The sequence below is a fragment of the Coregonus clupeaformis genome, chromosome 1, assembly GCF_020615455.1.
Source record: "Coregonus clupeaformis isolate EN_2021a chromosome 1, ASM2061545v1, whole genome shotgun sequence".
In the NCBI taxonomy this organism is placed as follows: Eukaryota; Metazoa; Chordata; class Actinopteri; order Salmoniformes; family Salmonidae; genus Coregonus; species Coregonus clupeaformis.
Genome location: NC_059192.1, coordinates 85638779 through 85653368, shown reverse-complemented (window position 1 = coordinate 85653368; position 14590 = coordinate 85638779). Strand labels below are relative to the sequence as shown.

Sequence of the window (14590 nt, the reverse complement as noted above, 5' to 3'; positions counted from 1 at the left end):
TTCTATAACCCAACCCTGATCTATACTCCACAACTTTGTTCCTGACCTGTTTGGAGAGCTCCTTGGTCTTCATGGTGCCGCTTGCTTGGTGGTGCCCCTTGTTTAGTGGTGTTGCAGACTCTGGGGCCTTTCAGAACAGGTGTATATATACTGAGATCATGTGACAGATCATGTGACACTATTATTGCACACAGGTGGACTTTATTTAACTAATTATGTGACTTCTGAAGGTAATTGGTTGCGCCAAATCTTATTTAGGGGTTTCATAGCACAGGGGGTGAATACATATGCACTTTTCCGTTATTTATTTTTTAGATTTTCTTTTTTTCATTTCACTTCACCAATTTGGACTATTTTGTGTATGTCCATTACATGAAATCCAAATAAAAATCAATTTAAATTACAGGTTGTAATGCAACAAAATAGGAAAAACGCCAAGGGGGATGAATACTTTTGCAAGGCACTGTATCTTTCGCTCTCTTTCTTTCTCTTTTTCTCTCTCTCTCCCTCCCTCTTCTCTTTCGCTCCCTCTCTTTCTGTCTCTATATATCTCTCTCTTCTGCTCTCTCTCTCTCTACTCGGTCGCTCTCTCATCCTAACCATTGCACTTTCTTTCTCCGTCTCTCTTATTCTTTCTGTTTTATTCCAAATCCCATTCATCCTATTTTCTCCTGCTCTATTTCCCTGCTTTCTTGTTCAATTGCCTCTCTCTTTTCTCCTCTTCTCCTCTCTCATATCTCCTCTTCTCCTCTCTCATTTCTCCTCTTCTCCTCTCTCATTTCTCCTCTTCTGCTCGCTCATTTCTCATTTCTCCTCTCTCATTTCTCCTCTTCTCCTCTTCCCTTTGTCCCTCCTCTCCTTTCACTTTCTATTCTTCTTCTCTTTTCACTCTCTTTTTGTTGGAGAGGAAGGTGTTTCATACTGCAACAGTAACTTAATGTGTGTGTGTGTTTATGTGTGTGAGTGTGTGAATGTGTGTGTGTGTGTGAGTGTGTGTGCATTTGGCGTGCGTGCGTACATGTGTGTGTGTGCATGCCTGTGTGCATGAGTGTGTGTGTGCGTGCATGCGCGCCTGCTTGCGCGCCTCCGTGATTGCGTGTGTTCGTGCGTGCAGCAGTAGCGCAGGCTCTAGTGTGAGATATCTTACACATCACTTTTCTGATTTAGGTTTATTAAAAAGAAAACTGCGGCTTTCACATACAGAGCTGAGTGCCATTTCTTAACCAAGCACTCAATGTTCTGCACTGAATGTTCTCATGAGCTCCATCTGTGTTAGGCCACTTCTCCAGTCAACAACTGGAGCACATGTAAAACTGAGTGTGTACAATTAGATTGGATGCGCAGAGAAAAATATTACGGTGATGTTATGGGGACGTTATGGTGATAACCGGAGGCAGACACATGACATAGGGTCAAATGTTTCCCTTAATCATATCACAGTCAACTTTTACCAGTTGAATGTAGACACAAATAGAACACTTTTTTTTGCATTAACATTTTTCTGAAATATTGTATTAAAATATGCAAATGTTGCCAAAGCTCATTCAATATTTGCATATCGCTCCAATAAATTTTTCTGAACAATTAATGAATATTTTGGTTTCATTTTGTTAAGACACTCAAGGACCGGACTTGTCCAGGGAAGATTGTGGATAAATACTTGTTTTAATCTTTCTATCTGTAAAGTACTAAAGATGTACATAAAATGCATTTTTGGCACATTTTTCCAAATAAAATGTTGTCTAGAATAAAAATGTATAACATATCAACAATTCCCTTTGGGCAAGGTGGAGAATATACAGTATCTAAGGATAACTACACAACATTTGGTGAATGCAGATGCTTCTGAAGCTGAGAAAAATGTGTTGGCATGTGGGAAGTGTCTGGCTTTCGGGAAATGGCAGTTAAAGACAAGTACACGGAATTTAGACTACAAAACACCAAACAAACACCTATTTAGACCCAATCGCCATCTCTTCAAAGTAAGTTACTAAATGTTGTCCAGTTTGTAACATTCTCTATGAAATGAGCTTTGCAATTATGTGTAATTCAATGTAGTGAGCTTTAAAATTATTGATATACAGTGGGGGAAAAAATTATTTATTCAGCCACCAATTGTGCAAGTTCTCCCACTTAAAAAGATGAGAGAGGCCTGTAATTTTCATCATAGGTACACGTCAACTATGACAGACAAATTGAGGAAAAAAAATCCAGAAAATCACATTGTAGGATTTTTAATGAATTTATTTGCAAATTATGGTGGAAAATAAGTATTTGGTCACCTACAAACAAGCAAGATTTCTGGCTCTCACAGACCTGTAACTTCTTCTTTAAGAGGCTCCTCTGTCCTCCACTCGTTACCTGTATTAATGGCACCTGTTTGAACTTGTTATCAGTATAAAAGACACCTGTCCACAACCTCAGACAGTCACACTCCAAACTCCACTATGGCCAAGACCAAAGAGCTGTCAAAGGACACCAGAAACAAAATTGTAGACCTGCACCAGGCTGGGAAGACTGAATCTGCAATAGGTAAGCAGCTTGGTTTGAAGAAATCAACTGTGGGAGCAATTATTAGGAAATGGAAGACATTCAAGACCACTGATAATCTCCCTCGATCTGGGGCTCCACGCAAGATCTCACCCCGTGGGGTCAAAATGATCACAAGAACGGTGAGCAAAAATCCCAGAACCACACGGGGGACCTAGTGAATGACCTGCAGAGAGCTGGGACCAAAGTAAAAGCCTACCATCAGTAACACACTACGCCGCCAGGGACTCAAATCCTGCAGTGCCAGACGTGTCCCCCTGCTTAAGCCAGTACATGTCCAGGCCCGTCTGAAGTTTGCTAGAGTGCATTTGGATGATCCAGAAGAGGATTGGGAGAATGTCATATGGTCAGATGAAACCAAAATATAACTTTTTGGTAAAAACTCAACTCGTCGTGTTTGGAGGACAAAGAATGCTGAGTTGCATCCAAAGAACACCATACCTACTGTGAAGCATGGGGGTGGAAACATCATGCTTTTGGGCTGTTTTTCTGCAAAGGGACCAGGACGACTGATCCGTGTAAAGGAAAGAATGAATGGGGCCATGTATCGTGAGATTTTGAGTGAAAACCTCCTTCCATCAGCAAGGGCATTGAAGATGAAACGTGGCTGGGTCTTTCAGCATGACAATGATCCCAAACACACCGCCCGGGCAACGGAGGAGTGGCTTCGTAAGAAGTATTTCAAGGTCCTGGAGTGGCCTAGCCAGTCTCCAGATCTCAACCCCATAGAAAATCTTTGGAGGGAGTTGAAAGTCCGTGTTGCCCAGCGACAGCCCCAAAACATCACTGCTCTAGAGGAGATCTGCATGGAGGAATGGGCCAAAATACCAGCAACAGTGTGTGAAAACCTTGTGAAGACTTACAGAAAACGTTTGACCTGTGTCATTGCCAACAAAGGGTATATAACAAAGTATTGAGAAACGTTTGTTATTGACCAAATACTTATTTTCCACCATAATTTGCAAATAAATTCATTAAAAATCCTACAATGTGATTTTCTGGATTTATTTTCCCTCATTTTGTCTGTCATAGTTGACGTGTACCTATGATGAAAATTACAGGCCTCTCTCATCTTTTTAAGTGGGAGAACTTGCACAATTGGTGGCTGACTAAATACTTTTTTCCCCCACTGTATGTCCATTTTAAAGTGGTTAAAATTCATTCACATTTTGAGGATGGTAGTATGATAAACTAAAGAAAATATACATTTTCAACAAGTTCATTACATTTTTGTGTTCATTTTATGAAAAAACGAATATTAATGAACCGAAATAACAACAAATCTCAAAATTGATAGGTACTGTTGTAAGCTAAGAAAAGTATTTCACCCTGTTGTGCTTGGCCTTAAGTCACTGTCATTATTTAGATTTTCAAATAAACCTATTTAAGAACTTTTTTTTACATTGGTGAGAAATACATCAAGATACAAATTCTGATAAGGTACCCAGCAAATTGTCAGGATACCTCTGCATTCCCAGAACGTTAGTACGTTACAATTGCAAATTTTCTAAAAAAAAAGAATCCTCCACTTTTGTCATAATTTTTTTATATATAACTGATAATTTTTTACAAAACCCCCTTTCGCTACACCCACAATAACATCTGCTAAATATGTGTATGTTACCAATAACATTTTATTTTATTTGTCCTCATAAATCACCAAGGGCTCAATTCAATCTGTAGCACTGAAGATCTGTGCTATAGTGCCATTGAAATGTAAATGTATTTTCTGATTGAGCAGCTATTACCGTGAATGCTGGCTCCACGAACATTGGAATATTGCCTTAAAATTTCAATTGGCTAAAGCGCAAATCTTCAGTGCTACGGATTGAATCAAGCCCTAACACAGCTCCTCTTCTCTGTAGTTGTGCTGTTTCTCAAATGGTGATGGTGTTTGTGGCAATAAACTAATTGAGCATAAGCTGCAGCCAGAGGAAAGTATCGGTGCCAAAATCTGGAGCTAAGTGACTGATCGGCAAACCACTTTGTTTGGTTAAAACATCATCCATCTCAATGCATAGGAATAGGAAACCTCAATAGCTATATTGATCACAGAAACCTTTTGAAAAGGCTGAGGTCAATTCTGGTCGACCTGTAAAAGTTGCCTGATGTTGATCGATTTTAGATTTTCAGATTTTTGCCACATTCTTTATCTACTTTGTTTTTGTCATTTTCTTTTCTTGGAAAAGTTTAAGAAGTTTTCCCAAAATAAAATAAAAAACATTTCACTGAGAGTGGGATGTGCTGTATTTATCAGATGTTTTAGACACGTAATAATACATTACAGTGGGGGAAAAAAAGTATTTAGTCAGCCACCAATTGTGCAAGTTCTCCCACTTAAAAAGATCAGAGAGGCCTGTAATTTTCATCATAGGTACACGTCAACTATGACAGACAAATTGAGATTTTTTTTCTCCAGAAAATCACATTGAAGGATTTTTTATGAATTTATTTGCAAATTATGGTCGAAAATAAGTATTTGGTCACCTACAAACAAGCAAGATTTCTGGCTCTCACAGACCTGTAACTTCTTCTTTAAGAGGCTCCTCTGTCCTCCACTCGTTACCTGTATTAATGGCACCTGTTTGAACTTGTTATCAGTATAAAAGACACCTGTCCACAACCTCAAACAGTCACACTCCAAACTCCACTATGGCCAAGACCAAAGAGCTGTCAAAGGACACCAGAAACAAAATTGTAGACCTGCACCAGGCTGGGAAGACTGAATCTGCAATAGGTAAGCAGCTTGGTTTGAAGAAATCAACTGTGGGAGCAATTATTAGGAAATGGAAGACATACAAGACCACTGATAATCTCCCTCGATCTGGGGCTCCACGCAAGATCTCACCCCGTGGGGTCAAAATGATCACAAGAACGGTGAGCAAAAATCCCAGAACCACACAGGGGGACCTAGTGAATGACCTGCAGAGAGCTGGGACCAAAGTAACAAAGCAAGCCTACCATCAGTAACACACTACGCCGCCAGGGACTCAAATCCTGCAGTGCAAGACGTGTCCCCCTGCTTAAGCCAGTACATGTCCAGGCCCGTCTGAAGTTTGCTAGAGTGCATTTGGATGATCCAGAAGAGGATTGGGAGAATGTCAGATGAAACCAAAATATAACTTTTTGGTAAAAACTCAACTCGTCGTGTTTGGAGGACAAAGAATGCTGAGTTGCATCCAAAGAACACCATACCTACTGTGAAGCATGGGGGTGGAAACATCATGCTTTGGGGCTGTTTTTCTGCAAAGGGACCAGGACGACTGATCCGTGTAAAGGAAAGAATGAATGGGGCCATGTATCGTGAGATTTTGAGTGAAAACCTCCTTCCATCAGCAAGGGCATTGAAGATGAAACGTGGCTGGGTCTTTCAGCATGACAATGATCCCAAACACACCGCCCGGGCAACGAAGGAGTGGCTTCGTAGAAGCATTTCAAGGTCCTGGAGTGGCCTAGCCAGTCTCCAGATCTCAACCCCATAGAAAATCTTTGGAGGGAGTTGAAAGTCTGTGTTGCCCAGCGACAGCCCCAAAACATCACTGCTCTAGAGGAGATCTGCATGGAGGAATGGGCCAAAATACCAGCAACAGTGTGAGAAAACCTTGTGAAGACTTACAGAAAACGTTTGACCTGTGTCATTGCCAACAAAGGGTATATAACAAAGTATTGAGAAACGTTTGTTATTGACCAAATACTTATTTTCCACCATAATTTGCTAATAAATTCATTAAAAATCCTTCAATGTGATTTTCTGGAAAATTTTTTCTCATTTTGTCTGTCATAGTTGACGTGTACCTATGATGAAAATTACAGGCCTCTCTCATCTTTTTAAGTGGGAGAACATGCACAATTGGTTGCTGACTAAATACTTTTTTCCCCCACTGTATATGTGGAGGCTGCTGAGGGGAGGACGGCTCATAATAATGTCTGGAAAGGCGTCAATGGAATGGCATCAAACACATGGAAACCATGAGAGAGAGAGAGAGAGAGAGAGAGAGAGGGAGAGAGAGAGAGAGAGAGAGAGAGGATTTATTATTTAGAGAGAGAGAGGCTGTGGGTGGTCTGGTAAGGTAGGGCGGTTGAAAAGCTGAGGGAAGAAAGACCCATGTCAGTGAAGAGAGCTGAGATATATTAGAAACCTGTAATTCAAATCAAATGTTATAATCCAAAATGTATCAGTTAATTGATCTTTGGTCGGTCTCTTTCAGGAGAGCCATTTAGACACCCCCCATTTAGAATGTGTGTGAATGTGTAGTTTTGTTTGTGTGCGCGTGTGTCTGTCTATCAAGCAATGTTCCACTAAATAAAGAGTCTGTGCTGTAATGATCGAACAGTCTGCTTATCTACCATGAGAGCTTATAGGATATCCCTCTCCAAGTAGGATCAAACACACATTTTCTCTATTTCATCAGCTATTTTCAAATTTTTGTCTTCTGTGTGTTACTGCTGCGTGTGTGTGCGCGCGCATGCGTTTGTGTGCGTGCAGCTTGTGTGTGTGTGTGTGTGTGTGTGCGTGAAGCTTGTGTGTGTGACTGCTGTCTGTCTGCTGTGTGTGTTGATTAGATTTGAGCATCTCTCTCCTGGCATTTTATTGAGGGACAGAGAGACAGGGCATTTATTGCTTGTGTCATTTCTCATTCCTAACGCTTGTGGGTTTTTATTGCAAAACCGTGGGTGATCATTTAACTCAATTTAAATAGACAGACCAAACTGAGTTTTTGTCTCTGTTTCGACCCATCCTCCTTCCCTCTCCCTTGCTTCTGTTTCTTCACTCTCTCACACTATAGCAGTAGTTCCCAACCCTCTCCACATTTGGGGCGTTTTCAGCAGGACGCAACATTTTGGAACGTTCAGATAGAAATATGCTATGCACAACAAACATGCCTCTCTGGCATGTATAATAACGAATCACGATCTCTCTATTGGTGGCATTTCAATCTGCAATGTTCGACAACGTTTGGCTACTAAACGTGGCCCTGCTGGTCCCTGAGGACAGGGTTGGGAAACCCTACACTATAGTGTTGTATATCATGTGTAGTCTCTTATTTTAAACGGTACACACACACACATTTGTTCTATATAGTGCCAAATAAGGGTTATTTTACTTGCAACCATAGTAGATCCCTTTTTGGTGCTATATAGAACTACAGTTTTTCCTACGGTCCTATAAAGAACTATTAATAAAATATGCTATATAGCACCAAAAAAGGGTTCTGCTATGGTTACAACCCTTTTGGGGGATATGTAGAACTCTTTTTATGGTTCTTTATAGAACCTTTATGGAGAATGGTTCTATAAAGAACCTTCCTCAATCTCAAAGGTTCTTTGTAGATCCTTTTGAAGAACCATACAGGGTTTTTTATTCTGGTCAGCCATATTATATTGTTAATATTCCATAGGTGTTATTATCGTGTTTATTGTCAAGTTGAATCAGGTGTGCTAGGAGAGAATTGAGAACCACTGATTTAGTCAACTGTTCTCAATTGACGCAAGACCATATGCAAGTCTTTCAGAAGACACCGTCACTGGCCATAGTCATATCTAACATGTAATTGCATAACACAACAGATTAGATCAACTGGAATAACAATCTCACTCAAAGATGCATAAAAACAACTGTGAGCAAACTTTCCGCTGCCGCCACAACATTTTAATTATCACTAAAAGAGTAAAGAACCCTATTCTGAACTGCAAAGAACGATTGAAGGGCTCAAAGGGTTCTTTGAGTCATTACGGTTCCACATAGAACCACCACCCTTCCCAATGAACCCTTGAGGAACCCTCTTTTCTTAGTGCGTACTCAGCTTTGTACACTGCTTTGCCAACAATAATGAACCATTCTCTCTCCCTCTCCCTCTCTCTGTCTGCCTCTCTCTCTTCAGGGTAACCAAGTGGCACCAGCCCCCCCTGAAGCGATGGCCCAGCCCTACCCACCAGCCCAGTACCCCCCTCCCCCCCAGAACGGCATCCCAGCAGAGTACACCGCCCCCCACCCTCCTCACCCCCACCCGCCGGCAGACTACACGGGGCAGAGCGCAGTGGCTGAGCACGCCCTAACGCTGTACGCAGCCACACAGACACACAGCGAACAGCCCGGCAACGAGAACAACACACCCACCCTCAGCGCCACAACAGTATCGGTGAGTGAAGAGTGTCACACACACACATAAACGTGCATGCAACTACAGACACATGCATCCGTGCACACACACACACTCTATCTCCACCCTAAAAAGGCAATATCTTTGGATTTAGTAGGTCTGTGAAAGCTGAAAGAGGGAAGAGAAATAAGGGGATAAAGCTTCATCCTTGATAAGGCTCACTCTTCCTCTGCCATCTTTTTAAATTGCCGTTAAATTTAATTTAGTTCTCGTTTTCCCCACCGCTGTCTGGACAGATCTGCCAGGCACTGGCTTAATGGAGGGAGAGAGAGAGAGATGGGGAGAGAGAGTGATGGGGAGAGAGAGAGACAGAGAGAGAGAGAGAGAGAGAGAGAGAGAGAGAGAGAGAGAGAGAGAGAGAGAGAGAGAGAGAGAGAGAGCGAGCGAGAGACAGTGGGAGACAGAAAGAGACAGAGGAGAGAGAGAGAGAGAGAGAGAGAGAGAGAGAGAGAGAGAGAGAGAGAGAGAGGAAGAGAGAGAGAACGAGCGAGAGACAGTGGGAGACAGAAAGACAGAGAGAGAGAGAGAGAGAGAGAGAGAGAGAGAGAGAGAGAGAGAGAGAGAGAGAGAGAGTCAGGACAGGGCTGACCATGGCCAGTCAGTCTTCTGAAGCCTCTCTCTTTCTCTATTTCAGACCAGAGTTCAGACAGCCTTACATTAAATATTCACTCTGCCCCAAAAGCCTCAACTTCAAATCAGAGTAGAGAGATGGAGAGAGAAAAAGAAGAGTTGAGAGAGAGAAGAATAAGAGAGTTCTGTTAGTAACAAGCTTTAGGGTTTATGTACTTGGCCTATATGTACTGAGCTACACACACACACACATACACACACACACGCACACACACACACACACACACACACACAAACACACACACACACACTAATAACTCAGTAGAATAATCTCTAGGTATATTTATATTCCGGACTCTGACGTTGCTTGTTTCTTAATTTCTTGCTTCTTTTTCTTTTTTTGTTTACTTTTTTTTCTTGGGATTATTTGTGTATCAGTATTGTACCATTTACTGCTGGTGCTAGAAACACAAGCATTTCGCTGCACCTGCTTTAACATCTGCTAATCTGTGTTCGCGACTAATAAACTTTGATTTGATTTACAGCACAGCCTTATGACAGGCTATAACTCGCCAATGAGGTCTTCTGTCGCTTTCGCTCTTGCTCTCGCTCTCACACACGCACACTCACACGCACATTCACACACACACACTGCTCGTGGGCATCCACGGTTTTCATTAGCGTCACCCGTCCACACATAATATGTTCTGTTCCTTTTCTCCATAACTGGTTTAGGAGCCTTCCAACTGTTTTAGTCCACAGACCAGTGCTTGACTTGGACTAAAATAGGTTCTGGTACTTATTTTGGGTTCCGGTACTGTTTATATTTAGGTGCAGGAGCTCCACAATACTTTTGAGCTAATATTCTATAAGAGGAACAGGAGCTCAAGCAGTAGAACATTTGAGGTGCCGGTACTCGGCTCCAGTGAGCTCGTGCCCAAGTCAAGCTCTGCCACAGGCAATATAGAAGCTGGAGAGTAGGAGGCTATTGTAAGCGTTTGTCAGACTGTTTTAAATTGACAGTCACTTTAGAGAGTTTGGACATTGTAAGTGCAGCAGAATAGAGGAGCAGTGTTCTGAGTAGAGTGGTCACTTTACAGATATTTGGCCATTGTGTTTTACAGTTGGAGAGAGAGCGTGGGAGAGAACTTTGAGTCAGGGAACAGAGAGAGATTGGAGTTGTAGTGAGAGGCTGCAAACGAGGCAGAAAGAAGGGATATAGTGCACCATCTAAGAGATATGGGGTAGATATGTTTGTAGGTGTTTTCGCCTCTGTGAGTCTCCTCCCTGTGGACGGACAGACAGGTAGACAGACCAGGCAGGCAGACATACTGACAGACTGCACACGGACGCACACACGCACACACAGGCACACTCACACACCGTTCCGGTGGTGGCAGACAGCCTGGGCTGGTTGTGTATGATAATGTTCATGTCATTACAGACTCGTGCCGCATCAGTGCTCTCCAGCTCTCACAGTGGAGATTGGGGAAGAACCAAGGCACAGTTCAGCACAAGGGCCTGTGGTGAGCTGAGGTGGAGAGCTATAGGCACTGTTTTGTGTGGACCCTTTCAACAGGCATCCATCATTCCTGTCTGTCTCTCTGTCTAACCCAATCAGATAGTGTTAGCAACGGTTCCATTACATAGCTTCTACCTATCCAGTCATTTAGGGGTAGAAAGGATGCATTCAAACAGAGGTATTGTTTCCCTCTGCTGATGGAGAGGAGAAAGAGAGAGAGAGAGAAAGAGGGAGAGAAGTAGAGAGAGAGAGAGACATGGAGAGAGAGGGAGACAGAGAAAGAGACAGGGAGAGAGAGGGAGACAGAGAAAGAGACAGGGAGAGAGAGAGAGACAGAGAAAGAGACAGGGAGAGAGAGGGAGACAGAGAAAGAGACAGGGAGAGAGAGGGAGACAGAGAAAGAGACAGGGAGAGATAGGGAGACAGAGAAAGAGACAGGGAGAGAGAGGGAGACAGAGAAAGAGACATGGAGAGAGAGGGAGACAGAGAAAGAGACAGGGAGAGAGAGGGAGACAGAGAAAGAGACAGGGAGAGAGAGATACTTTACTTCCCAACTCCACTTCTCCTCACAGGAGAGAAGCGAGGGAGGGAAGAGAGAGGGTGGGGGGGGGAGGGAGAGAAACAGTGTGCTATAAAACAGATGTGGCGTGTTCTAGCTGCAGTGTAATTAACATGCAATTTACACTAATTAAAAGGGAAATTGTGCGAAGTGAGGCCTCTGAAGATCGCTCCTTAGTGTGTGGGGGGGAGAGGGAGGAGAGGGAGGGGGATATGAGTGTAGGTGATGAGGAAAGAAGGGAGGAGAGGGGGGAGCAGGGTGAGGGATATGAGTGTTAAGGTGGCTACAAGCTTCACTCCGTCGATCGACGTGCATGCATGCGCAAGGGGGGCAGTGTGCACTTTTGTCCACATGGTCGTTGCGTTCCACCCAGAGAGGAAGTCCGCCTTGTGTAGTGTATATTCACTAGGGTGCTTGGGGAGCCAGATTAGCTTACCAAGCAAGAGCGGCCGAGGCACTCTTTGACTCTAGCTAGCGACAACATTTGTACTTCTGGATCTGGTGTTATATGCCTTTTTGTTTACAAAAAGCTAGTCTGGTATTCTATGCTTTTCGACTGTACTTTTCAGCCACAGAAGCAGAAGCAAACATGTCTCTCTATGAATTGCAATTGCTAGAGCTTCAACAGCAAGTGCTTGAACTGCCCTTACTACTCAGGAAGAGAAAGGGAATAAAAGGACTGAGAAAATGGCAAGTTCGTCCACTGAACACTACAATGAAGAATACATGTCTCTTGTCCAACCTGTGCGAAGCATTGACGAGGAAATACATTTTCAATTATTTCGGATGTCAGTTGCCAGATTTGACTACTTGCTTCAGCGGCGTTGGAAATGTCAATTTTGTGCAGGAGCTCAGGCAGCGAGTACTAAGGGCTTTTTCTCAATGGTCCTGATGGCACTCTGCGATGCAAAGTACCGCTTCACCATGATCGACGTGGGCGCATATGGTCAGGAGGGAGATGCGGAAATCTTCTCACAAAGCAAGTTCGGCTCCCAACTCATTGCAGGCCAGCTGCCGCTACCAAAGCCAGAGTGCTTGCCGGGGGCCCAAACGCCGAGCCCATATGTCTTCTCGAGAAACAAGGCATTCCCTCTGAGGGTAAACCTGATGCGACCATATCCAGTTAAGATACGCTCAGTACATGTAAATATACATATGATGGGACAATTATACCAATATACACATTGTAATTGTATGCCTCACATAAAAGTGGTCTAACATCCCAGTAAGAGGATGGGGGCCTATGTCCAAAGCATAGGCTACACAGCTGTTACAGGACACAATTGATTACCTTCATGTTCCTTTCCCCATAATGTCAAAGTGGAATTACGTTTTTCAAAATTTTTACAAATTAATGAAAAATGAAAAGCTGAAATGTCTTGAGTCAATAAGTATTCAACCCCTTTGTTATGGCAAGCCTAATTAAGTTTAGGAGTATAAATGTGCTTAACAAGTCACATAATAAGTTACATGGACTCTGTGTGCAATAATAGTGTTTGACATGGTTTTTAAATGACTACCTCATCTCTGTACCCCACACATACAGTGCCTTGCAAAAGTATTCATCCCCCCAGAGTCTGCAGCACCACTAAGCAAGGGGCACCGCCAAGCAAGCGGCACCATGAAGACCAAGGAGCTCTCCAAACAGGTCAGGAACAAAGTTGTGGAGAAGTACAGATCAGGGTTGGGTTATAAAAAATATCTGAAACTTTGAACATTCCACGGAGCACCATTAAATCCATTATTAAAAAATTGAAAGAATATGGCACCACAACAAACCTGCCAAGAGAGGGCCGCCCACCAGAACTCACGGACCAGGCAAGGAGGGCATTAATCAGAGAGGCAACAAAGAGACCAAAGATAACCCTGAAGGAGCTGCAAAGCTCCACAGCGGAGATTGGAGTATCTGTCCATAGGACCACTTTAAGCCGTACACTCCACAGAGCTGGGCTTTATGGAAGAGTGGCCAGAAAAAAGCCATTGCTTAAAGAAAAAAATACGCAAACACATTTGGTGTTCACCAAAAGGCATGTGGGAGACTCCCCAAACATATGGAAGAAGGTACTCTGGTCAGATGAGACAAAAATTGAGCTTTTTGGCCATCAAGGAAAACGCTATGTCTGGCGCAAACCCAACACCTATCATCACCCCGAGAACACAATGTTTTTCATCGGCAGGGACTGGGAAACTGGTCAGAATTGAAGGAATGATGGATGGCGCTAAATACAGGGAAGTTCTTGAGGGAAACCTGTTTCAGTCTTTCAGAGATTTGAGACTGGGACGGAGGTTCACCTTCCAGCAGGACAATGACCCTAAGCATACTGCTAAAGCAACACTCGAGTGGTTTAAGGGGAAACATTTAAATGTCTTGGAATGGCCTAGTCAAAGCCCAGACCTCAATCCAATTGAGAATATGTGGTATGACTTAATGATTGCTGTACACCAGCAGAACCCATCCAACTTGAAGGAGCTGGAGCAGTTTTGCCTTGAAGAATGGGGAAAAATCCCAGTGGCTAGATGTGCCAAACTTATAGAGACATACCCCAAGGGACTTGCAGCTGTAATTGCTGCAAAAGGTGGGTGGTATGCCAAGGTGGGTGAATACTTTCGCATGCCACTGTAATTGCTTTTTAAATTCCATACCACCCTAACGTGAATAATAATCATTTTCAAAAAGCAATTAAAGAAAACATGTAAACCAGCATCTATACAAATGTGTTTAAAACACCAGTTTTTGGGGTGAGATGGAGGACTCTGTCTAATTTGAGAGCGGACGGAGCAGACACACAGCACTGATTGATCGTCCTGTGAAAGTACATCATCATGTCCCTGATAAACGGGATACATTGATCAGGAGGAATAGCATGACGTCGTAGACAGCCTTTGCTGGACATTGCTGCTGTTTCTCTAACTCCTGCTGCCGTTTCTTTAACTCATCGACCCGCTGCTTAATGTCAGTGTCCAAAGGATCCTCGGCTGTCTTCCTCTTCCGGCCACTGGAGCTTAGTCGGGGAGATGGGGCGGAGGTTGATGGATTTGCAGGGCAGAGGGCAAGGGTGCGCCTAGACGGTGCGTTGGGTGTTGGTGAGAAGGGCCTGGACTCTGGGGAGAGGGGCCGGGGAGGTGATGAACCAGGCCGGGGAGATGGTGAACCAAGGGGCAATGAACCACCTGTAGATGGGCCCTCGGGGCTCAGCTCTGTCTCTGGGCTGTCCAAAACACCATCCC

General features: G+C 43.5%; 1 protein-coding gene across 5 annotated transcripts in view; it reads left to right on the top strand.

Annotated features, from left to right (window-relative positions):
* Positions 1–14590, top strand: part of LOC121575703 (RNA binding protein fox-1 homolog 3) — an 828711-nt gene that overhangs the window by 750247 nt on the left and 63874 nt on the right. For all 5 annotated transcript variants that reach the window (XM_041889006.1, XM_041889022.2, XM_041889013.2 and 2 more), the window contains one exon: positions 8433–8690. In XM_041889006.1, coding sequence (XP_041744940.1) covers positions 8433–8690 — 258 coding nt within the window. The remainder of the gene's footprint in view (positions 1–8432; positions 8691–14590) is intronic.